The sequence below is a fragment of the Antedon mediterranea genome, chromosome 6 (assembly GCF_964355755.1).
Source record: "Antedon mediterranea chromosome 6, ecAntMedi1.1, whole genome shotgun sequence".
Classification (NCBI taxonomy): Eukaryota; Metazoa; Echinodermata; class Crinoidea; order Comatulida; family Antedonidae; genus Antedon; species Antedon mediterranea.
Window position 1 is genome coordinate 25,787,719 of NC_092675.1, and position 13,478 is coordinate 25,801,196.

Genomic DNA, 13,478 nt, shown 5'->3' on the forward strand with positions numbered 1-13,478 from the left:
ATGATATTCCGATTTTCTATGGGCTGCTTTTGGTCGACTGGCCGAGCAGTTAAGGCCGCAAAAGGATCAACATCGAAAGCTTTCACCGTAAAGGCTTCTGGAGGTCCTTTGTACACATACATATAGTGTGAACAAATAACCAGAACTGTTCTTAAGAGTAAGGGTTTACCCGGTGTACATGACCCATATGCACTGCACTGCGCTGTAGTAACTGTCGTAGGCAGAAGCAAACTACATTTAATGTAAAAAGTTTGTGTAAGAGGAGGCGGTGTCCAAATCACTGGTTTGGAAAGCAGAACCACATTGAAAAAAAAAACCTATTGCGATATATCTGTACATGAATCTGTCTAATTCTGTAGCATAAGTTTTATCTGATTCCCACCCCTGTCGTGTTTAACATATATATATATAAACTTTATTTAGACACGAGACTGATGTGCAGTACAACTCGTTCAATCAATATTGATTGTTTTTACACAAGTTCGTGATACTGTATTACAAAACAAAAAAAATCAACACCATATAAATACAACAGAAACGAAAAAAATTGAAATTGAAAAGAAACAAAATTACAGCAGAATCCCCTTCATCTGACACCTCTATTTAGGGTACACCATACCGGTACTTCCCGTGTAAACGGAAACCCTTATCGAAGTGTAGAATTCATGGGGATTCAACTGTAATACATAATAAGTCTTTTGGATTTCATTTACCTTAAAATAATAGTGATAAAACACACATTTTACTTAGTATTTAGCCATTTTAAAAGTTGGATGTAGATCGTAGATTACCATACCATTATGTTTTACAATGCATTTTTCAGATACGTTTTAAACAACTTAACTGAATTTGGAAGGGTATCAACATTGAGACTATTCCATATAATTGCTCCACGATAAGACAGACTTCGTTTTTTAAAATCGGTTTTTGGCTTTGGGATGAATAGATGTGTATCACTGTGCCTTAGATTATAATTTATATCATTGAATGTAAATACATTATTTAGGTAAGGTGGGGCATTATCTGTCAAAACCTTATATATAACCATACAACATTCATATCTATCTTGATAAAATAAAGGTGACCAATTAATTTGCCTTAGTGCCTCACTACTAGGTGTGTCCCATGTTAGACCACACACGATTCGAGCTGTTCTGTTTTGTATAGTTTGAACTCTTTTCATTAGAGTTTGACTACTATTTCCCCAAATTATGTTACAATAGCTCAAGTAAGGTATTACAATAGAGTTTGCAATATGTTTTAATATGTTTTGTGGAAAATAATAGCTACATCGTCTAAGCATACCCAATCCATTTAGAGCTTTACCTCGAATGTATTCAATCTGATTTTTCCATGATAAATGTTCGTCTATTATGATACCGAGGTGTTTGCAATATCGAACGCGTGGTACAACATCGTTATCTATATTAACTGATCTATTTTTTTCTTTGGTGGTTGCCAATCGGTTTGTCGATCCGATCAACATGAACTCGGATTTAGAGACATTTAGACTCAATTTATTATTTTTTAGCCAATCGTCGATTTGTATAAGTTCTTCATTTATACTTTGGTATATTTCATTTTCATTTTTTGAAGAACAATAAATTATAGTATCGTCAGCATACATACTTATTTTACATTTGTTTACAACTTTCGATAGGTCATTTATATATAAGAGGAAAGCAAGTGGGCCCACGATTGACCCCTGAGGCACTCCACATTGGATGTGTGTATAGTCAGACAATGTATTATTTACATTTGTGAATTGCTTTCGCTCAGACAGATAGCTCTCGAACCATTTTAAAACATATTTACTTAAACCATAAAGTCTCAATTTGCTTAATAGTATGTTATGGTTTACCGTATCAAAGGCCTTTTTAAAATCTAGTAAACAGATTCCGACCAGCTTACCCTCGTCTATTGCACTATACCAGTCTTCCGTCACTTTTGTAAGTGCAGTAGATGTTGAGTATGATGGTCGAAAACCTGATTGATTTATACATAACAGATTATTATTATTCAAAAAAGCATAAAGTTGATTAAAAACGACTCGTTCAATTATTTTTGAAAGTATAGGTAGGACGGAAATGGGACGATAATTATTAGGGTTAGTTTTTTCACCATTCTTAAAAATTGGCGTGACCTTTGCTATTTTCCACGTATTTGGGAATTTACATGTTGTGAAGGAGTGATTTATGATTCTTGTAATTGTTGGGGATATAATCGGGGCAGACAGTTTTAGAATGCCCGGTGGTAAGTTATCATGACCAGTGGCTTTGTTTTTTGAAAGATTACTTAAGTATTTATATACAAATTCACATGTGATGTGTTCGAATTCAAAATTATTTTCGGTGAAAGCATCGATTTCATCATAATTTATATCATTTATCGGCTCATGTATTTGTGATGCAAGATTTGAACCTATATTTGAGAAAAATGTATTAATTTCATTTGCGATGTCCTTAGCTTTATAGAGGACATCGCCATTATCATTGCAAATTGTTTGAATAGTTTGAGTTTTCTTTTTTGACGATATAATATATCTTATGGTATCCCATGTTTTTTTTACATCGTTTTTATTTTCTTTTATACTTTCTTGAATAAAATTAGCTTTACTTTTACGTATTAATTTATTGCACATATTTCTATACTTTCTGTACCTTTTCCAGAGTGATTCATTTTTAGAATGTTTACATTCTCTTTTGAGTTTATCTCTTTCTCTCATATTTTCAATTACATCATCAGAGAGCCAAGGAGCTGTTTTTTTACGTACCCTGTGTTTTTTCCAAGGAGCATGTTTATCTAAAATGTTGGTTAGTGTAGTTTCGAGAAGTTTGGCACTCTGACTTACGTCGCCACTGGCGGTAATACCATTCCAATTTACCATTAATAAATCGTTTAAAAAACTGTCTTCATTAAATTTTTTAAAGTTTCGTGTCATTTTATAATTATGATCCTGTTTAATAATTTTATTTGTTTTATTGGAATCTTTATTATTTTTCGCCCCTTTCCCTATTATAGCGAATGGCATTGAGTGGTCACTTAAGCCGACGTGGATAACTCCAGACTTTAATATTTTAGAAACATTTGAGAAATACATAACATCTATTAATGTAGAGGAATGTTTTTCTATACGTGTTGGTTCTTCAATGATCTGTTTTAGATTAAAATTTTCACTTAATTCAATTAGTTTCTTTGTGTAGCAATGTGGATTGTCAGACATAACGTCACAGTTTAAATCTCCCATCATCATAATATCTTTGTGTTCCAGTTCAATCTTTTGAAATATATTTTGTAAATATTCAAAAAGAACTGCTGTAGTATTTGGAGGTCTATACCACAATAGAACAATTAGATTTTTACATTTATCACGTACTATTTCAATAGATAGGAGTTCGAGTTCATTACACATTAGATCATTCCTGATTTTGTGGTTGGTTTTTAGGTTTATATAGAGTGCTACACCTCCACCTTTTTTAGTTTTACGTCTATCTAGTCTGTGTAATATATAATTGTCAACATGAAAATCTTCATCAATAAATGTATTATCTAGAAATGTTTCGCTTAAGCCAAAAACATTGAAATTGTTGTTATTTAGAATACGTTGCAGTTCATCAAAATGTAAGTCTAGGCTACGTATATTTAAATGTGCAAATATAAAACCCTTTTGATTAAGTTCCTCAAATATATGAGGATCTTTTTTTACTATTTGGTTTATATCTGTTATTGTATTATTCCTATTATTTATAACATATGAGTGGTTATCATTAATTAATACATCATCTATGGCCTGGGAACATTCAGTAGTATTGTTAGTCTCTTTTTCGGACTCTGGCTTTAATGTACTTCTTAGACTCTTTGGTCAATTATTTCGTTCGTAATAATGAATGTGGTTGCAGCTTCTTGCTAGATATTTCAAACTTGGAGATACCGTAACTCTTCATACGATTGATAATATCATATCGATAGGCCACCTATACTATTTATTCGCAAGAGGTATGTATACATTACAGTGTACTTTAGAAAACCTTAATGGGATTACCTACAGTTATTAATAAACGCGAATGTGTCAACTCAAGTGGTTCGTCTGTTTTAAATAAATCAGCTTATAACCCGTCAGATTGAATAAGCCTTAAACTGTTTCTATATTCAATTATATTTACATTTGGTTAAGTGAGTTCTCTATATCATATCCAAAAGAATAATTCACTTGTGTTCATTTTACTAAAAATATTTATGGAATATGAAAATATGATTCAATGCGTTATGATGCAGGAGTAAGTTATAATAAACATCGCGATCACCTTAGGGGTGACGCCTACTCAGAAGGGTGCTCACTCTTGTATGCTATTACGGACTAACACCCAATGCCCATCGGCTTACACCAACAAATCAATGGCGGCTATGCTTTATTCAGTTTAATTGATTGACACATCGATCATAGAAAGTAAAAATAAAGCATGTCTTAAGGTGAACTATGCTTTATATTGGTGTGTTCGTGGTTAAATATCTGTCGACATACACAGCAATTATTAAAGCATAATTATGAATTCGGGGCAAAATTTGTAGACCTTATATACATGCGATTTCCTTGGATTCAGCTAGATAACTTACATGCATCTCCGATTGTCTCAACTTTGTATACGTCGTAGTTATCGATGATTGAGTCAAAGGTCACGTAAAGTTTGTTGAGAAGAGCAATGATCTCATACGGTGAACTGGAACTTGAAAGTTTCGTAAAACCAACTATATCACTGTAAGGGAAAACAGAAAATTAATAATATATTTTTATGAGGTTAGATCTTTTTTTTCTCAACTAAAATCAATGAGTGATAAAAGAAAGTATTTAAATTGGTATTCATAGCCTTAATCATTTTGCCAGTGCGTGACTTTAACACAATTCTCGTTAACTTACAAATCAGACTCCAGATTCATGCTTTGAATTTAAAAGTATGCTTTAAAACATTGAGTTATAATTAAAAAGATCTTTCCAATCCTTCCTAATTATCCTAATATTTTAAACATAGAGAATGATCGTATGTATCTTCACATAGACTCACTATAGAAGAGTGAGATTACCATGAACTGATCATAATTTAGAGTTTTCAGAGGCTTACATAATCTCCAGACTCATGCTTTGAATTTAAAAGTATACTTTAAAATATTTAGTAATAATTAAAAAGAACTTTCCCATCGTTCCTAATTATCCAAGTATTTTAAACATAGAGAGTTATCGTATGTCTCTTCCCATAGACTCACCAGGGAAGAGTAACCACCATAAACTGACCATAATTTGGAGTTTCAGAAATCTTACATAATCTTGCTTAAAGAAAAATATGTATACGGCATTATGGAATAAGGCATTGCTTCTTGATATCTCGTTGTACAAGTTGTTTAATAGTATTTAAACATTTTCAATAGCGTACCTGAAAAATATGGTGCAACCTTCAAAGGATTCTGCCGTTGCGCTTTTCCCACGTTTTAACTCGTCCGCTACAGACTTAGGAAGCATACCTGAGAGGAAAGGATAATTTAATTTTGTAAATCTAGATATTGATGACGTTAATTACATTAGTAAAAAGTATCGTAGATGGTTTTCTGATAATATTCAGTTTTGTCGTATGTCACTGAATGCTCTCATCCAGATATTCATATATTCTGTTTCCTTAGATTATTAACCCGATTTATGACTTTACTATATTTTGATTAAATTTATTCAATAATATTCATACTACAGTTGAGAATTTTAATATTTGATAAAGGTTAATACATTATTAGTAAAAAGGTAGAAATTGTCTTTCTTTAAAGATATATTGTCCACTGAAAAAATAATTCTTAACAATTTTTTTTTAATATTCCATTTTAATGTAACATAATAGTTATCCACTTTGACCAAAAATTGGATCAAAACAAAAGATGTATTTACCTGAAAATGGTTTTTGGTTGAATTTAACCATTTATTTTGTCATTTATACATGAAAACAAATAAACGGAAATATTTACGTAAAAGTGATTCACAATAAGTGTGATAAAGTATATGATAGTAGTTTAAATTCCAGACAAAATATCCTATAATGTACGAAGTAATTTAAGCTTCACATAATATTCATACAGTAGTTTATCTCGTTAAAACCACCTTTTACTGCCGCTAGCCTTTAATTACATCAAACCGGTTTATTATTCCAAAATATTCTGCTTCTATTAGTTTAGAGTTTTGGGAATTATTAATAAGGATTATTAATTTCGGCACTAATTACCAACTTGAAAGAAGTATAGAGCTTCATTGCGACATGAATATAAAGTGGCCAATAAATATTTTACAATGGAATTCTTAAAATAATTAACGCTGAAGAATATTTCAGTTAATGTGAACTTCCCTATACTAACAATTTTGTATTATTGCGCATGATACAATATAATATCATAAATGACCTATAATGAGTATTGTAGAAAGTAAAAGGCCTATATTTTATAATGATAATATCTAAAATTGCACTCTCGCCATTATGGCGACATCGCACATCGATTATTAATATATCAATTTAATTCTAATTTTAATGTTATACGCATTATAACTGTAACTCGTGTGTTGTCATAGCTACTTCACTTATTTAAGAACATTAATACAGAAGTGTCGACGGTTCTATTTGAAACTTAACGATATATATAACTACGATACAAGCATGCCAGTTGACGACGAATACATAGGAGTATTTTATCGTTGTTAAAGATAGTTTACAAAGTTAAATTGCGTTCAATCTATAAGATAATAGTGTATACTATAGGAATACTTTTCTAGCATCGGAATTGGACTTATGATAATAAGAAACTTTTGATTTTGTACGGCCTAATAAGCAAACATAAGCATTAATTGTTTTGCCGTTAGTCCGGGATATCGAGTGAGGGAAGCACACCCCAGTGTTCCCGCATGCGCACAATGAATTATTATAGTTCCTGATTCATAGGTCTCAAATAAAATAAAACGCACTCACTCATGTAATTTAATTTAATATTATGAAGTGTTAATTCTTCAGTAGATTATTAAGGTTTGGTAAAAGAACACAAAAATCCAATAACCTACTGTAAAGTAATCTGTCTGTCTTCTGTTTTTCGTGGATAAGATCTTGTGTTCGTTCGTTGACAAGGACCTCAAGATGTTTGGAATACTTCTCCATTAACTGCATCATCATATCGACAGGACTGAGTTTCGACGGATTAATAGTGTACAGAGTTTGCTTAATATGACTAAAGGTGGGTCTGGCTAAGGCTGAATCTTGCCAACAATTTGTAATCAACTGCATAGAAAAAAAAAATATCAAAAACATCAAACAATTACCTATACACATTTAACACAATGCATACAGTCTTAATTTTATTTTTGAAGCACGTTTAAAAAATGGTACATGATTTAACTAATATTTTTAACTAAAAATGAAAAGTTACAAAATGAAACTAAAAAACCCAAATTAAGTTATACGTTATAAATCAATATAATTTTGAACAGATAAAACTAAAAATGAAAAGTTATTTAAAAAAAAATATTTAAAAGTCTCGTCACATGTTGGGATTTTTTCTAAGGATAAAATGAACTCTACTCCCAAAGACTAATTGTAATAAGACTTGTTTATGTAGAGCATCTTGTGTATATGCTTGTCTTGTGAACCTCTGAGGGTCCCTAATGATCAGCAACTGCTGAATGGATTACCCTTATTAAATATGAAAAAAAAAAACAGATTGGTAGTAATAATACATTTCTCTAAAAATGTGATAATTGTATAATTATTGATTAAACTAGATATAGTAGTTAGTAGTCACAATTCGATATTTTTATTCGAAAATGTTTTCAATATTATATAACGTTGTATTATTAATTAATTAATTAATTACTCACCAAGTTAATTAAATCAAAATAATTAAATTATTCATTCAACTTATCATCGAATTGAAATTATCATTTAACATAGTAATAGCGAAGCAATTAAATTAAATCAATTGCAAAGAAATTAAAAAAATCAACGGTTTGTGGTATCAATTCTGAAATATTGCGTTGATAAATGAAATCACGTGTAAATATTTAAAATTAATATTGTAAATAATATATATATGAAATATTGAATAATTTATGAGGAAAAAATACAAGATTATCTTTATAATTTGGTTTTGCCAACTTTTTATAAGCAATATTCCCATGTGTGAACTGTAAATCCTGATGCAAAATAACGTCTAAAAAATATAGCCAATCAAAGACAGAAATGTTTATAGCCTAAATATCTTGAAGAAAATATCTTAAGGATAAGAACTTAAAGGTTCTACGTAACTGATTTTTGATTAAACAATTTGTTATTCTCCTTCTGTCGTCCTGTTGGTGACGTAAGGTGGATGCCGAAGTTCGTACTCAATAAGTGATACGAAAAGAATAATTTTTCTATCTAACATATCTAATGGTGTGTGATGTAAATTTTGAAAACCCGGAAAACATTCGTCAGAAATATTGTGACTATACTCTGTACCGATTATAAAATATTGCCGATATTGTAAAACACACATGACCCGATGCATCATTTTGCTAATTATGTGATAACTACACAACTATCTGAACCCGAACGAAAAATATCGATAACACCTTTATTTATATATGAGGAATAATGTGTTTTTTTGTACTTGTATTAGCTTAAGGAAATGAGTTCCTTCACAGCTAACGAAGAGTCTACCCGATGGCAGTTTATTCAGCTTTCTTGACTTTGTGTCAAAATATTGAATAACATTCAGATAACATAACTCCTTGAGAGACACTCCTATTCAGAGGCACTTTCCCGTGGAGAAAAAGAGAAGGGCAATCTATAATCAACACTCGGTTAACCCATTATACTCAGGAGAAGTCTTTATTGTATACTGAAAACAATTACCAACCTCTATATATTCTTTAGGACAAGGACAATGTTCATCATTGTTGTTTGATCTTGGTATATCTGCAAGATCAGGTAATTCAGGACGCCATACTCCATTGATCTTTTCTAAATCTTCTGATTCATACGGCTCGCTTCTTGATGCAATCTCCACTAGTATTACAGCGTAGCTACAAAATAAGCAAAACTGACGGTGTAATAACATGTCACCATACTGGATGAGAAAGAATTGGCAAAAGCGTTAAATATTTAAAAGATGGTGATGGAAATATTAAAATCATAGGATGGAAATGATGGTGAAGAAAAGTATTTTTTTGTGGCGATAAAAATATTTAAAACAATGTTTTATTATTAAAGATAGTATGATAGTGGTAACAGTTGAACTGATAAATTTTAAATACCAATACAGAATAACATTCCATATTAACGATATCTATAACTTGATAAATGAAATTATTTGCTCAGCGCTGACGTTTTGTCCCACTCGATTTTTTCTTCAAAATAATTCTCTATGTAAGTCTAGGCTGCCGAGTATTCGCTTAGATTTCGTCAGAGTTGGGCAGAAGATTTAACAGCTTAACTCTCTGACCAAAAATTACTATTATTTCCTGTAGAAACAATCATAATTATACTACATCTCTAGAATAAAGTAGTAATTTTGATAATTAACACGCGTAAGGAAAAGTTAATGGTGATGATGAAAAATGATGATTAACTTTCTATTAAACAATGTATTAAATTACTTCGAAATCTCTTGTTTTGGATTAAATACAACTACTTTAAATTCATTAAACAGTTTTTCTATTAAGCTCTATCTAACTGTCAAACAAATTTGACAACAAATGTGTCATGTGCCAAAATATGGTAGTGATATGATATCATTATTTCCATATATGGGCACAGTACATTTTGTTTGTCACATAAAGTTTGATAGTGTAGACAAAGTTTTAGACGTTACCATGTTTTGCTTACTTTTCCAAAATAGCGAAATTGTTTTTTCATAACGCGCCACTACCACTGGTTAGAAAACTGTGGAAGTGTGGAAACGACGCTATTAGAAAACTAGCATGTGGATAATGACTGCTTGACGCAATAGCTGCGTATAGTTGCTTAAAATTAAAAGTACGCTACTCACCTGTATACATCAGTAGTGGGTGACTGTACAATGCCATGGCCATTGATGACCTCCGGTGGTAGATAAACACGTGCCACTTGGTCCTTATACGTTCTGTCAAATTCTTGATCTTCAACTTGACGAGTAAGGGGCATACCGTAATCTGAAAATATGACCAAACAAGACTACAGCTTTATACTTCACATTATTCGGTAACATGATATTCGTCTACTTTGTAAATATCTGAATGTATTGAAAAAGAGAATGGGAAACGTCCAGACGCCTTATAGAAGAAATTTCTTCCCGTTAAATCAAACTTTGAACAACTTACATACTGGCCTATCAACAATTTAGGAACTTATACATTTTTTTTCAAAGAACAGACAGTATAGCACTGATATAAAAGTGATTAATGGGGCCGAGTTGACTTGGGGCCGATTTGGCTTGGGACCGAGATGACCTGAGGCAGAGTTGACTTGAGGCCGACTTGACTTGGGGCCGAGTTGACCTTGGGCCGACTGGACGTGGTGCCGACTTGATTTTGGCCGAGACGGTTTAGGGCCGATTTTTCAGAAGAAATAACAGTGAATTATTATTTAGTTACAATGATAATCAAACACAGTTGATTCCTAACACACTTGACCTGATCTAATGGATTTTGCCGTAAGAAGTTCAAGATATTGGATAGTTAGTACTTTATTTAAGATTGATTCTGTGTCAGATGTCCAGAAAATAGCAGTATAGACGATATCCTTTATAAGCTTGCTAAGTGCACAATTTGAAATTTCCAGATACAAGAAACGATAGCGTGGTCTTTATGACTACATGCTTTGGTACATATACATTGAAACTGTCTCTTAAACATTTTTGTTTGAAAAAAAACCCATCGTTATTGAGAACAAACCAAGACACTGGCTAAATTAAGCCCATTTATTAAGCTAGATCGACTGTTTCGTTTTTCTCTTTAAGCTATTTGCCAATCAAATCAAACTCATTCATTCGATTTTTCTAAGTGGTAATCTTTCTTGTCAGCTTTCATCATAATGGACTTTCTGATAATTCAATCATACGTTTTCTCCAAGGACATTATGTATCAGCTTGTTCAATTTCAACTTAATACATTCTTTAAATTCGTCCACTTTGTTGTAAATTGGCAGAAATAATGTTATTGTGTACGGCGGTGAGTTCAAGAAATACGAATATAGGAGTCTACAGTTTGGTTGCGTTTTGCGTCAAACTGTCTATATATTTTAATGAATTTGAAGCAAACTTATGCAAACTTGTTGTTATACAACCATTTACAGTTATCAGTACAGACTGCTAATGTTTTAATACGCGGATTTAAAACCCTGATAGGGTCTACTAAGGCTAAGGACAAGGGTAGAGGATCCTTGTAACATTCCCCAAAGATGTTCTTCGAAAGATAGGAAACTTTCTAAATGCGCATGATCTATACACGGAGAATATCAGCATCTGTAGGCTATGGCTTAGTCCTACACAATTGTTCTGGAAAACACCAGAAGTTTCAATACACAATATATAAAATTGCATTTGGGCTAATGGAGAAGGAATCGTTTAGGACTTTTTGAAATCAGCTTTGAAAGTACCTACTCAACATATCAAGGTCATATTATGCACAGACATAGAAATACATGTAATATACTAATTTAATAATAAGGCATAATAATTCTGAAACATGAATATTTATTAAATTAAATGAATTAACAATCACTGCATTTGAATTAATAAGGTATATATATTTCTATTTGTGAAATGCGTATTTTAAGGAAACCCGAGAATGTTGGCTGTTGCACGTAAACAGTTTTAATTTTTGGATTATTGCATATTTAGACATATTGACGCTGTAGTTGTACGCCATTCTGGCGACAAAGGTATTCATAACTATTTATTCATTATTCATTTTTATCATCGTTATGACTTACAAGATTACAATGAATGATATAACAATGTTAACTGATTAATGTTATCAGACAGAGATGAATTAAGGTAGGGCTACATTATCTCTCTCTCTTGGACCAATAAACCGTTAAAGGAACATACAATCCTAGCCATGCCTATAGCTAAGGATACTGTTAGTAATCATAACTATCTTTCGGACAAGACGTAAATCCAATTTTACAGTAACATTGCGAAATGTTGCAACATTGCTGTGGAACAATTGTTATGGAAGAGCTAACTACTGTACATGTGTCTCTCTGTCATATAAGAAAATTTAGGGTAATATGAATTAAAGTTTGCAATCAAACTATAGCTATACGCGAATGTAGCGATCTGCAATACTAACAGGTGCCCCTGAGTCTTTATATCCAATAATACCAGTGTTTTGTACTGAATAGTAATTGCACTTTAAGTTTCAAAACAATAATCCCATATAACCATAACGAAATGGCATATTATTAGTAATTGATTTAAATTTGTTGGTTGAAGTTGAAGCCGACTTATTCGGGTAAACAGCTAAGCCTGAAATGGACACAGTGAATCGTGCTGAGCTAGATATATCCGTTTGTCAATTTTCAGGAAAGTGCGCCGTTATCAAACCATCGATTAAATACCATTGTATTCCCTCATTAGTGTTTGTATTTATTTCTTATGTAACGTTTATATGTTCAGATTTATAGATGGTTTGTCGTGGCGCATAACTATTTATAACTTCCATTGCATTATATCATCATGTTGTAAATATTACATAATTTAATGAGTCTAATAACATTAGGTCTCTTAAGTTTAAATTACATGTTGACGTATGTGACCTTTCACATGATAATGTGTTTCTGTGGCTGAGTAAAGGAATCCCCGTGCATTTAACTATGCTTGGAACTCGAGCGAATAATTGAGTTGACTGGTGCAGTGAAACAGCTAATTCCACGCATCATCAACTAATCCTAGATACATTAGAAAAGATTAATGTATCGACACATGTCACGTGGTTAGGACATAGTTTGGTGTCGCAGACGGTAGTGTCCAGATTGATGTTGGATTCATTTAACTATCGTTCAGATCTAGTTGAACTCGTCAAACATAAAAGAAGCCGGTATCATAAACGGCATATCAAATGATAGGAATCACTTACATTAGATAGTAGTAACTTTAATTTATGAGACTGTAACGGATTATTATTATAAACAAGCTGTTCTATTGCAAGTTTACATTGGTGATACGGTAAAGACGTTACACCATTTCTAACTTAATTACAATATCAATTAATTTGCTTGGATCTTGCTATTTTTGCTTTTTCTAACAAGTAAATAGCAGATGAAGTTCTAAGAAAGGATGAAACAATTTGTTGTTGGAATCATTTATTACAAACCTGTGCAATATCATTACTCGTATACTAAATAGTATTTAGTGTCTATATAAGCTTAATTATCTTGTCATTTGAATGAATCAATCACACGACCTCATTCCCCATAGGGACCCATGTTAATTTTGTGTGTAAT

General features: G+C 31.9%; 1 protein-coding gene across 1 annotated transcript in view; it reads right to left on the reverse strand.

The window, feature by feature from the left end:
* Window positions 1–13,478, reverse strand: part of LOC140052267 (atrial natriuretic peptide receptor 1-like) — a 69,204-nt gene that overhangs the window by 7,819 nt on the left and 47,907 nt on the right. Inside the window, exons 12-16 of the mRNA XM_072097741.1 lie at window positions 10,042–10,183; window positions 8,911–9,076; window positions 7,082–7,295; window positions 5,427–5,514; window positions 4,615–4,754 (exon numbers count right to left, since the gene is read on the reverse strand). Coding sequence (XP_071953842.1) covers window positions 4,615–4,754; window positions 5,427–5,514; window positions 7,082–7,295; window positions 8,911–9,076; window positions 10,042–10,183 — 750 coding nt within the window. The remainder of the gene's footprint in view (window positions 1–4,614; window positions 4,755–5,426; window positions 5,515–7,081; window positions 7,296–8,910; window positions 9,077–10,041; window positions 10,184–13,478) is intronic.